Genomic DNA, 12,963 nt, shown 5'->3' on the forward strand with positions numbered 1-12,963 from the left:
ACCACGGGTGTACCCCATAGTCCAACCCCGTACAAATGTGGACCGTGGCTCACAAGATAGAACTGGTTCCACAAATAGGAGGAGCTTACTGCAGCCCTTCTCTACTGGCAAATGTGGCCAAGTATCTGCTGGATCAGTGCTGCCCTTGAAATGGAAAGGATAGTACAGGCATTAGGGAAAGCCTGAGAAGATGATCTTGTCATATGGGAGATTTTCTCTTTGCTGCAATTAGTTGAATTAGTCATTTTAGAGGTTGTAACAAATTCGATGCAGATGGTACAGATGCCACTTGTACAGCACCAAGGGATTTCTTTCTGTACATAAACTCGCGATTGCTTTTTTCATTTTTTGTCTATGTCTCATGGAAACATAAAATGTGCATGCAAGGCTACAGCACCCCTCAGAACACTCTCTTCTATATTTTTATTGGTTCCATCACTTTCCTGCTCTGTGACTTAACTATTCAGGGTCTTAGTTTACTCATCTGTGAAATGGGGAAAAGAATTGTATTAGCATTAACAGACTTGCTAAGAAAATCAAATGTAAAGAAAAAAATATATATATATATATATTTTAGTCTACTCTGTTTGGGCTGCTATTATAAAATACCAATACCATAAACTAGGTAGCTCAGAAACAACGGAAATGCTTCTCATGGTTCTGGAAGTTGGGAACTCCAAAATCAAGGTGCCAGTTGATTCAGTGTCTGTGAGGACATGCTTACAGTGTCCTACATGGCAGAAGAGGCAAAGCTGCTTTCTGGAGCTTTCTTTATAAGGGCACCAATCCCATTCGTGAGAGCTTTGCCCTCATGACCTAATCACCTCTAAGCAGCCCTACCTTCTAACATGTTGGTGATCAGGTTTCAACATAGGAATTTGGAAGGACACAGGCATCAGACCATAGCAATATATAAACTGTAAGCATGGTGCCAGGCATGTAGCAGGAGCTCAGTAAATCAGTAAAGAGTAGCTGTAAGATTAGTGAGGGAATGAAACAAGAGATTGGGAGATTTTCATCTCGTGTGCTTCCTTGCTTTTGTCAGTTTAGGGAAAGTGTTATAAAATAGCATACATGTTGAAACTGAGAACTACTCCGAAAGGTTCTATTTGTAAAGTTATACAAGTATTAACGTCTGTACAGTTTATATTGGCAGATCTCCACTAGTTCAGAATTAACACCTGGTATTTAGTGGATTGAAAATAGGTTTTGCTGTCATTGTAGATATCCAGAATGAAAAAAAAGGGGGAAACATTTAAAAATTAAATGTCTTGGCTGGATCCGGTGGCTCATGCCTGTAATTCCAGCACTTTGGGAAGCTGAGGTGGATTGCTTGAGTCTAGGAGTTCAAGACCAGCCTGAGCAACATAGTGAAATTCTGTCTCTATTAAAAAAAATATATATATATATATATAAATTCTAAAAATTAAATGCCTTGTCTTATTTCATCTACTGATGTTGCTTATAAACAACAGAAATGCCTTTCTCATGGTTCTGGAAGTTGGGAATTCCAAGATCAAGGTGCCAGTTGATTCAGTGTCTGCTTGCAGTGTCCTCACATGACAAACGAGGCAAGGCTGCTCTCTGGAGCTTCCTTTATAAGGGCACTGATCCCACTAGACCTTAGGTTGGCTATATGTAAATACTTCTAAAAAAGTCTTTAATGAAGTTCAATTCCCATCTCTCCTATTGCTTATCCAGAGTCAATGTTTTTGTTGCTATTGTTAAACTTGAACCTTGCCCCATCTAATTGCAGCAGTGATACCTTGAGACCATCTAGCAGTACTCTAAGACGTAGTACTTTTTTTCTTGTCTGAGTCACAGTAGTAAGGAGATGAATGGAAAAAGGGAATCCTGCTGTTCAGCTGAACTTCACAGATCCAACTGGAACTAACTGGCTTATTTCTGGACAAAAATAGGTATAAATAAAGTTCAGCTAATCTGGGACTCAGTCACATACTGAAGAAACTAAATAGGCTAGTGAATCTTGCACAGTATATTAGAAGATGCGTGCCATTATGACTTCATCATGATTTGACTTTGAAAAAATTCACTGAAAATGACTTTGGAAAATTATTTACAGCATAAATGTGCAAATTTACATTACCTTCTAACAGGTTCCAGTGCTTTGCAGACAAGAAAGGGGAATTGGTTTTCTATTTTATATGTATAAATGAGTGAGACCAGTCCTAGGCAAGTGGCCTGTATTGTAATCTACTTTTTCTTATTCTTTTCACACCCTCTCCATATTGGGGGAATCTTCCTTGCTTTCTCCTAGTTGGGCACCAGGGCCCTTAGTCTTTTTTTACATTTTCATCTCTAAACTTGATTTCATACTTCTGATTTCCACTAAGGTGTAAGTGGATGATAATGGCTGAATATATATGCTGTCTCCAAATAATGTTTCCAGTTTCATGGGGGATCTATCTCAAGCGCTTAGAAGAAAGATCTGGGTTGGAATTTTCAATATCATTCAATTTGGTGCTTAGGAGGGTGGAATGTGGTGGAGGGTGTTCATGGTTATATTTGATCTTCTAACTGCTCTGAAACAAAAATCTTTAATAATAATGATAATAATCTGAAATAATAATGCTTTCTCTACTCTGTCTTCTCAGAGGCCTCTTCCAACTCCTTCCTGTGTAGTTCCTAGTGCTACAAAATAGACTTACAGTGAAAACAGTGTTCATGGATAAACTTGAGTGTATCAGGGTTTTCTCAAAAGGCAAATGTGTACAGTCCAGGAAACTTCCCTCAAGCAGATGCAATGACTCTTGTCATGTGAATTTCATTTTCTGATCAGTTTGTTTATTTTCAAATTCAGTCAAGTACCAGTATAAGCAAATAATACCAGTGTTGCCATGTATAAGCTGTCAATAACCTTGAATAAGGAACAACTAAAACAAAGGGGAGATTTTTATCACAACTTTTGCTCTCATGCTTTATTCTGTTAATATTTAACTTCTGCTGATTTTTTAAGGCTCTATCCATCTCTGCCACATCTATCCGAAACACATATCCACAAACACACATGTATGCACACTCCCATTAGGAGTTAGGGGCTAAAAAAATGCTTTGCTACCATCTTGGCAAAGATATAGTTGTCATTATCCCATTTGATCAGTTCTAAGGGGGACTCATTAAGTCTGAAATCCTGCAAAATACCAGACACTTTATCTCTAGAGTCTGTTGCATCTTGTTCACCCAGGCTTTGACAAATAAAAACAGAACTACTGTCAATGTATTCCTGGCAAACTTTGAATTTGATATTGTAGCATTCAGAAATATATTTGGATCATAATGTCACTTAACTCTTTAGTAATATTAGCATTACTCTTTTACTAAAAGTTTATCAATATCTCATTTTTAGATGTAATTGGGTTCTTCAATCATTTTAACTCTGAATGCAAAACATTTATAGATTAAATGAACAGTAGAGTTGTCAATCCCAGAATAAGCAGACTTGTGTAGGTTTTGACCCTTCAAACTTGAAAAAAAAATTGATGTTATATATTTTAATTCTAGACACAGACTTTTAGGTCTTCAAGAATATTTACAAAAACAACAAAAAAAAAAGAAAATTTATCTTGATGTGGCTCCCAGAAAATATGCAGATTAAAAGTGAAACAAATGTCTCTACCTATTGGGAAGGCAGACCCTTAAAAATCCTAGGCCCATTACCAATCACGTCCCATATGAAATGGTATATTTTAGTCTCATTGCCACATTTTGGGAAAAATGATATAATCTGTTCTCTTCAAGAGACTTCTCGATATCCTGGAACAAAATATTTTTTAGAAGGGGCATTTCCATTCCTAAGGTGAACATCTAGTTACCTACATTGTTGGCTGGCAAGTTAATAGATTGTGCCTGTGCTTGAGAATAATTCTAGGCTCAACACATTTTTTTTTTTTTTTTTGAGTTGGAGTCTCACTCTGTTGCTCAGACTGGAGTGCAGTGGTATACTCACGGCCACCGCAGCCTCGACCTGCTCGGCTCAGGTTATCCTTCTGCCTCAGCCTTCTAAGTAGCTGGAACTACAGGCATGTGCCACTACACCCTGCTAACTTTTTAAATTTTTGTAGAGATGAGATCTTACCAAGTTGCTTAGGCTGGTCTCAAACCCCTGGGCTCTGGCTGGCAGTCCTTTCACCTCGGCCTCCCAAAGTGCTAGGATTGCAGGTGTGAGCCATGACACTTGGCATAAGACCTCCTCTTTACAAAAAAAAAAAAAATTAGTTGGATATGGTGGTGTGCACCTGGAATCCCAGGTACTTGAGAGGTGGAGACAGGAGGATGACTTGAGCCCAAGAGTTCAAAGCTGCAGTGAGCTATGATTATGCCATTGTACTTCAGCCTGGGTAACAGAGTAAGGCCTTGTCTCTAAACAAACAAACAAACAAACAAACAAGCAAACAGTTAAAACAACAACTGATTGGTATCTTCACTAGGGATAGTAGCTTATCAGAATGATGGTTGAGATTTACAAAATGGAATGTTGTATTTACTTAACGTTCTTTGCTCAGAGTTGAGTAGTATCAGCAAGGCCAGAGGTCACATCTGGAAAAGTCACCTAAGGTCAATAAAAACCTATAGTCTCAAGCAGGTAAAGGTTCAAATCCATGATTATCTGAGAAGGGCAAGGTCAAGCGGCAGAAACCAGGAACTGAGACTGGGAGCAAAAGGCAGACCTGGACAGAAAGTTTGGGTAACATGAAGTTGGGATCCCCGGCAGTTGGGATCCAACGGACAGCAGAGGGGAGGAAGGAAAGCAGAGAGAAAGGCACTTCTGACAGTGCCCCAATTGAGTACAGCTAATAAACTATAAAGATGAAAGTGTGTTATAAAGTCTCCACCTCTTTATTTGCGCACTGTTGAGGACATTCTGTAGGTGACGGGCATTAACTGTAACTTATGCACATTATGCTTTCCGTAACTGGACTGAAAATATTGATATGTTCAGTTCAGAAGAGTGGGTCTGAGTATGCACTGTGCATTTCCTGCTGGGCGCTGCCCTCCCAGCTTGGCTCTCATTTCCCATTATTGCTTCACTCTGACTCACTGCTGGCCTGCCACATGTCATTAGGCGGCTCAGCTGCCTCTCTCATTTCTCCCAAAGGTATACATACAGAGGGTTGTGTCTTGCCTTTTACATTTTTCTCCTGAGGGCTGGAGGAAGTGGCCTTTGGATAGTTTTGTTTGTTGAGTTGGATACTTAGAGTGTCTTATAGTTTCACTTTTCTTTACTTGTAGATATTCGATCCTGATGACCTTTATTCAGGGGTCAATTTCTCCAAGGTTTTGAGTACTCTTTTAGCTGTCAACAAAGCAACAGAAGGTAAGCAGGGCTTGTGATTTATGAGTTCTGGGTGACATTTTTGGATCCATGTGTTTCTGATTACACTGGAAGCCAACTATGGTCAGAATTGTTCGACTGGCACAGATTTTCTTCATATTCCCCAAATAAACTCCGAGTGTCAAATGCTTTAATTTTTTTATAGCTTAAGATCTAAAATGCCTATTATGAATGTTATTCTAATGCCCCTAGTATAATGATAAAAAATGAAGAAACTATTTCATTCAATGCTCTCGAATAGCCGACTGAGCATAACAAGACAGAAAATAAAAAGGGAAAGACTAGTTCCTTTTTTTCATCAAGTTTACAAAATACAGCCATCACTTCCCTTTCCCCACTAGAGACATATTTTTCTCATTGCTTTTTGTATGTCTTTGTCCATGTAAAGAAACCTCTCAGTAACTTTGCACCAGAAATGAAACCTCAGGTTCATAGAGAGCAAAAATAATATCTTTTACCTAAATGTTTAATACCCATCACACTCGCAGCAGTAAATATAAATCCTAGTAAATGTGAAGAAAATGATGATAAACTTAGAGTGTAAATTAACTCCTTCTGTGATATAGTATTTTACCTCCAGCTGGACAGTAATCATAATTAAAATGCTTCGCACTCTTATCCTGGGTCTAGGTTGTCCTAAGAGCTCTAAGTGATCTCATTCAATCTTTGAAACAACCCTGGGGAATAGGTATTTGTTATTATGAAGTCCATATTACACATAAGGAAAGTCAGCCCACAGTTGCCCAACTAGAAGGGAAGTGGCTGAGCTGAGCTTCAAACCCACATTTGACTGACTCCAGAGCCCTTGTGCCCAAACATTGGTCTTACTGCTCCAACTGTTGGAGAGTTAACAGGCTGTGTGCCCAGTACTGCCAGGTGCTACAAAGGAAGTGGAAGCAATGGTCTCCGCCCTTGAAACAATTACTGTCTATTTAGGGAGACTCAACTTACCCACGTGAAACAATTAGAGAATAAGAACAGACAATATAATCAAGTGCCAAATAGGATGGAGCATCTAGGAAGCTAGCAAGTAATTATAGTTTTAGTCAAAAGAGTTGTATATAATAGCAATACATGTAAAAATACTTCTCTAAAGTTGTTCATTTGCTATTTGGAAAAAAATGCTTTTGAGCTATTGCAAGGCATATAGCAGAAAGTACAGCTAATTCAAGTAACTATATTTAACACACATGACAACTATCCAGTTCTAGGCAGGGAGGAGCGTGTAATTCTAACATTATGCCACACAAATTATACGTTCCTTTGCCAAACCCTTCTAGCAAGTTTTACAGTCTCTTCCCTTGCCACAGATATTTATAAAAATACAAGGAGGTGAAAGTTAAAACCCACAGCATCAAGGAAATTACTTGGATACTGAGCATGTCGCCTAGGAATGTTTGGGCTTTAGACTTTTGCAGTTTATATCTTTTAAAAATAAATGGAGAGGCAAAGAACCCTTATTTGAATTTGTCAAGAAGCCAGCTCCTCTCTTTTGTACACTCTCAGCATACTGAAAACATCCAATTCAGCTCTGGCCTGGTCGAATTTCACTAGGTTTCAAGAGAAGACTCCTGAGTTTGACTTAGAAAAATATCTTCTAGTATCAAGATTGCCTCTTTCCCAGACACATGTTCTCTCTCATATTATTCCCCCCCACACACACACATCAGGGGGATTTTACATTATATATGCCACACGTACTGTTACATGTGAGTAGGGAAAGAGCCGCTGAGTTATGGGCCAAAAAACAAAGAGAGAAATTTGAAATATTTCAAAGTAATAAGAGACACAAACAGCTGTTTGGTACCCAATATAGTTCTGCCTTGGATAACAGGACATACTGTTGCAACTGGTTCAGGAGGGAAGAGTTGTAGGGTTAAGAGAAAATGTGGTTCTGTCGCTGTTTTTCATTCTACTGGAGAGCAATGGCCAGTAAGGTTAAGAACAGGAGTTGGTCACCAAAAAGGGGGGGAGGTGAAATACACTTGGCATGTTCATAATGATAACTGCTAGAATTATGGCCAGGATGCCTTTGATAATGTCCCAAGAAAGATAATGTCATGTTGTAGATGTTGTTCTGACCTGAGTGGTTCCTTTATCATCCTTTTCCTCTTTTCACAGATCAGCTATCAGAAAGACCATGTGGACGCTCCTCTTCTCTTAGTGCTGCTAATAGTTCTCAGACAAACCCACAGGGAGCCGTTTCTAGCACAGCTCCAGGGCTGCAAAGGCAGTCAAAGGCAGTGGTAAGTATAGTCCCAATTCCCTTTGTCTGTTTTAAAATTAATAAAATTAGATCGATAGCCTACTTGCATCTCCATATGTGGTGAGACAGCCATCCTATTTGTTTTGGGCATCACCGTAAAAACTAATTATAAACTGAGCACCACTTTAGGATGGCCCGATGGAGCAAATCAAAGGCATGTGGGGTTGTGTCAGGAAATCAGGGTTGTGTCAGGAAATCAGGGTTGAAACCCCAGAGTTCTGTCTCCTTGCTAGAATTGGTCAAGTCACTTAACTAAGAATGCCATGCAAATGTAAGTCGTTAAGTCTACTTCCTGATGGCAGTTTGCTGTTATTTTCTCTACTCCTTGTCTTTATTAGGAGAACTAAATAGCTCCTGGCACAGGGTAGGCAATCAATATCCATCACTACCCTCATAATTATTGTCATCTTTATTTTTCTCTTCGCATTTCTATTGAGCAAGACCTGATTTAGAATATCAGCCTATGATTAATTTCTATATTGGGATCTCCCAGTTGTCTTTGCATTTGTTCTTATTGAGAACTTTTATTTGAGAGGAAACACCTCATCTTCTACTCTTTGAGTGAAACTTTTATATTCATCAAAAGCCACCCACTTGCAGTAAAGCCATCATGACTTATTACTTCCAAAGCACTTAAATGAATGGTTCTTAACGTTTTTGAGATCACAGATCCCTTTGAGAGGCTGATAAGCACTACAGCTCTCTCAAATTGTTTACAGAAGCCCATGTGTATAAACTCATTTGGGTAAATACCTTTTGTGTTTATCAGATTCCCAAAGGAGTTTGTGTCCCTCAGAAAGCCCAATCATATATGATAGGTTAACAACTTCTGATTTAGCTAACTATGGTGTATTTGATCTTTGCATATGAATAAGTCTTAGCCAGATAAGGATATTCTTAATAGGCAGATGTTATGAGAGTGGGTTGGTACATCTTATGATTATGTGTATCATATAATTATGTGGACTATGTTTGCCTGTTATGTAGAGGCAGGGTGAAATAGTTTATCACTCTACTTTGTTACCTGGCTCAAATAGGCATCTTTAGAAAATTGGTAGCGGGGGAGAAAAGTGAAAGCTATGACCTCCTCCAAAATAGACATTCTCACAAAAGTAAAAGTTTGCGTGCAATTTTGAGGGATTTATTAATCTCCCTGTTGCCCACTCATGGACTACTAAGTTAAAAACTCAAGGCTTAGATAGACTTAGGGTTTAATCCTTGGTTACCCCACTTTACTTGCCTAAATCCATATCATTTCTACCCCAGCCTCACTTAGATGAGCGCTCAGTCTGGCATGGCTTTTGTTTTTCTAGGAGATGACAGAAAATGGAAGTCACCAGTTGATAGTAAAAGCAAGATTCAACTTTAAGCAGACTAATGAGGATGAACTGTCAGTCTGTAAAGGGGACATCATTTACGTCACTCGAGTTGAAGAAGGAGGCTGGTGGGAAGGCACATTAAATGGGAGAACAGGCTGGTTCCCTAGTAATTATGTCCGAGAAATTAAATCCAGTGGTAAGTGAAGTTTTTGAAAGCCTTTTTGAATGTGACTCTTATACTTAGTATTCTTACTGAAAATCTTGTAGTTTTAATTGGTTAACCGAAACTGTTTATACTTGTATGTGTATGCCAAAAATAAGATTAGAACAGAGCTGGAAAAAATCTGTGACTAGATATTTTGAAACAAAGTTGTATTTAGATTGCATCAAGGCAGCAGAAAACTAAAAAAGCAAAGGAATTCAAAGCTCTGACAACTGTTCCACCTTAACTATATCTCTTTATGTCTACTAATTCTAGCCCATGTAATATAGTACATAGTTCTTCCTGCTACTCTGAGACTCACCATGGCAGAATACAATAATAAGAGAGGCCATGTGCTAACTTCATTTTTTTTAGTTAGCCCTAAGCCCTTTAAGTAGACCTAAGACTAAATGCCTCAGTGATGTGTTTGAGAGAAAATAATCGTAGGGTTGCAGGAAGCTGTCTGGCTGCTTTGATTCTGAACAAGAGTGCCCTTAACTGCTAACCTTTGTTCATAGCAATATCCAGACTTTAATTGCTCTTCAGTAGGCTTGCTGAGAGATTTTTTGGGGGGAGAGGGAAGTGGGTAACTTACTTGCCCCTTTATATTTGAGAAGGTAGACCCTGCTTATATATGACAAAAAAACCCAAAACCTTGTACATAAAAACGTGTCACAATACAGATAAATCACTGTTCAGTTATTCACGTTACATCTTTTCACTTTTCAAAAATATTTACAAAAGGGCTCCTTTAAATGTTTAGCCCCTTGGCACATTATTTTTTTGTGGGTATCTTTATTGCATTTTTAATGCCTCAAAATTTATACTGCTAATTAATTAAGTTGTAGGCTTATTGTAAATAAAGTAAAGCATTATAAAAATATACAGTTGACCCTTGAGAATGGGGGTATTAAGGGCACCAAGCCCCCAGGCATTTGAAATCCATGTATAACTTTTGACTCCTTAAAATTTAACTACTGTTGACCAGAGTCTTTTTTTTTAAGTTGGAGACTCACTCTGTCACCCAGGCTGAAATGCAGTGGCATGCTCATGCCTGCTGCAACTTTGAATTGCTGGGCTTAGGTGATCCTTCCTCCTTAACCTTCCAAGTATAATTACTGGAGCTACAGATATGTACCACCATGCCTGGCTAATTTTTTTATTTATTTATTGTAGACATGAGGTCTCACCATATTGTCCAGGCTGCTCTCAAACCCCTGGGCTCAGGCAATCCTCTTGCCTCGACCTCCCAAAGTATTGGGATTACAGACGTGAGCCATCACACCCAGCATTGACTGGAAGTTTTACTGATACCATCAACAGCTGATCAACACATATTTTTATGTTGTATGTATTATATACTGTATTCTCTAATAAAGTAAGCTAGAGGAAAGAAAATGCTATTAAAAAGATTATAATATATTCACTCTTCATTAAGTGGACATGGATTATCATTAGATCTTCATCCTCTAAGTTCAAATTCATGCTGTTCAAGGGCCAATTGTATAATGTAGATAATAAAAGTTCCTTTTCTCTTCACAACCCCCCAGACAACCACTGTTAGGAACTTTTCCCTAAAGCAATTAAGATAAAATTTAGTTTGCATACATTTCTGTGTCCTGTGTGGGGTCAAAGTGGCATCTCCTTTAATGAAATGTGTATATTAATGGATTTATAATTATATATGTATGTGGAGACTTCTTAACATTTTTATTTACTGGGAATTGAGAATTTTCTATGGAGCCTTGAAGTATCTAAATAGGCCTTGTCTGAAATTTCCTTTGTTTTGATGATTTTCCCAGATGCTTTTTACTTCTTGCTACATCTTTCAATTGATATAATTTGGTTGTTAAAGTTCCTAAATGGTTTTTCAGATTCACTCTAACATTGATGCCTGATTCCATGTCAAAATCCCTAAATGATTTTCCAGATTCACTCTAATATTGATGCCTGATTCCGTGTCTGTCTGCAAAACTAAAAGAAACAGCCCTTGCTGCCTTGTCTGGAAATCTCAAGCACACCCTCACTTTGACAGCCCTTATTATAATGTCCCTCCCTGTGATGCCTTGTAGCATAGTCTGGCCACTCCCTAATGGACTGCCCCAGGTTGTTTGTCCTGGTCTTGGAGTCCTTCCCTTTAAATTTCTTCTATACTGTCTTTGGTTTAGGACTCAGTTTAGGACTTATATGGCAAGCCCTAGATCTGATTTGAGCACTTAGGGAACCCCTAAGCGTCTAACCCAACTGTCAAGGATAGGTCTGGGTTGCCTGGACCTTGATGCCTGCTAGTCAGGGAAGGCCTGGAACTCTCATTGTATGGAACAACATCTCACATTTAGCTTATTGCAGTAACTTCCTAACTGGCATTTCTGCTCCTGTCCTTGTGACTCCTATCATCTAATCTAAACTTAGTAGCCAGAATGATTCTTTCAAAATAAAACTTGGATCATAGTTCCCCATATCAAAAAGAGTAAAGGCCAAGGTCATCACAATAGCCTACAAGGTTCTTTAGGACTTGGCCTCCTGATTTCCCTCTGGCCTTCTCTCTGACTTCTCTCCCCCTCACTCATTCTACTTCTGCCACACTGACTTGTTGGTTGCCTATGCCAAATAAGCTACTGTCTCACTTGCTGTCCCTCTGTCTGGAACATTCTTTCCAGCTATCAGCCTGGTTGGCTCACTCACCCCCTTCAGATCCGCTTACTTGTCTGCTTCACAGAAGGGCCTCCTCTGGTCACCTAGAAGAAAATGGAACCCTATTCCCACTGCCTCTATTCCCCTTCCTTGCTTTATTTTAATGCTTATCATTTCTCTCCATCTAACATACTATATATTGATTTATTTATTTCATTATTGTCTATGTTTTACCATTAAACTATAAGTACTACAAAGGCAGAATTTTTTTTCTGTTTTGTTTATGCTCAGTAAATATGAAATGAATGAATATTGTGAGGTAGTTAATTAAATTCTGTTCAACTTGTTTGTTGAATACCTCGTAGGCACTCGGGGGATTTATAACAATCAATATCTCATGAACTCTGTTCCCCAGGACCTTACAGTCTAGTGGTCAACACAGGTTTATACACAGCTGACTGTAACAGGATAGAACAGAGTAAGTAACACAAAGGACTAAGTAAGATGCTGTTGGAGCAATGAAGCAACAATTTGATTAACAATAGCCTAAGGAGAGGAAAAACACCTGAATTGGGTCTTGAAGGATGGAAGAAACTTCTGACTGGTAGAAGAAGTTTGGAGGATTTTGTAAGTTAAAGCATGGAAGTAGAAAATCATAGAGTGGGTAGTGGAGTGATTTGGGTTGAGAATCAGGTGTATAAAGAGACCTTGGGCACCTGAGACCTTGAGCTGGAGCTACATTAGGAGTGTCAATGTCAAGTTTTAATCAAGGGATAATGTGGTTTAGGAAGATCCTTCTAGAAGTAGTATGGGGGATGGACTGCAGGGAAGTGGTGTGGACAACTAACAAGGATGTGGGGAAACTAGTAGAGGCTTACTGCTGAAGTCTAGGCAATCTGGATAGTGGTGTGAACTACTCTGGTGATAATGGGAAGGGAGAAAAGTGGGTGGATGCCGCAAGAGCTGTTGACATAAAATTTGTTGAAGAAAAGAAATTGTTGATAATTAGTTATGAGGATAAGGGAAGAAGTGAGGATAGCTCCAAATCTAAGGTCCAGCTTGATGGTGAGCTCCTTATGGGCATGCATTGTTGCCTACCTAGCCAGCCAGCAAAGTTTGATTTATCTTATTTTCTTTTATTTCCTTCCTTCCTTCCTTCCTTCCTTCCTTCCTTCCTTCCTTCCTTCCT

General features: G+C 38.9%; 1 protein-coding gene across 2 annotated transcripts in view; it reads left to right on the top strand.

The window, feature by feature from the left end:
- ARHGEF6 (Rac/Cdc42 guanine nucleotide exchange factor 6) overlaps positions 1-12,963 on the top strand; it is a 125,074-nt gene that overhangs the window by 26,649 nt on the left and 85,462 nt on the right. For both annotated transcript variants that reach the window (XM_008070211.2, XM_008070212.2), the window contains 3 exons: positions 5,251-5,335; positions 7,475-7,599; positions 8,933-9,134. In XM_008070211.2, the coding sequence (XP_008068402.1) occupies positions 5,251-5,335; positions 7,475-7,599; positions 8,933-9,134 (412 nt within the window). The remainder of the gene's footprint in view (positions 1-5,250; positions 5,336-7,474; positions 7,600-8,932; positions 9,135-12,963) is intronic.

The sequence above is a fragment of the Carlito syrichta genome, unplaced genomic scaffold, assembly GCF_000164805.1.
Source record: "Carlito syrichta isolate Samal-C Ts95f unplaced genomic scaffold, Tarsius_syrichta-2.0.1 Scaffold313184, whole genome shotgun sequence".
Lineage (NCBI taxonomy): Eukaryota > Metazoa > Chordata > Mammalia > Primates > Tarsiidae > Carlito > Carlito syrichta.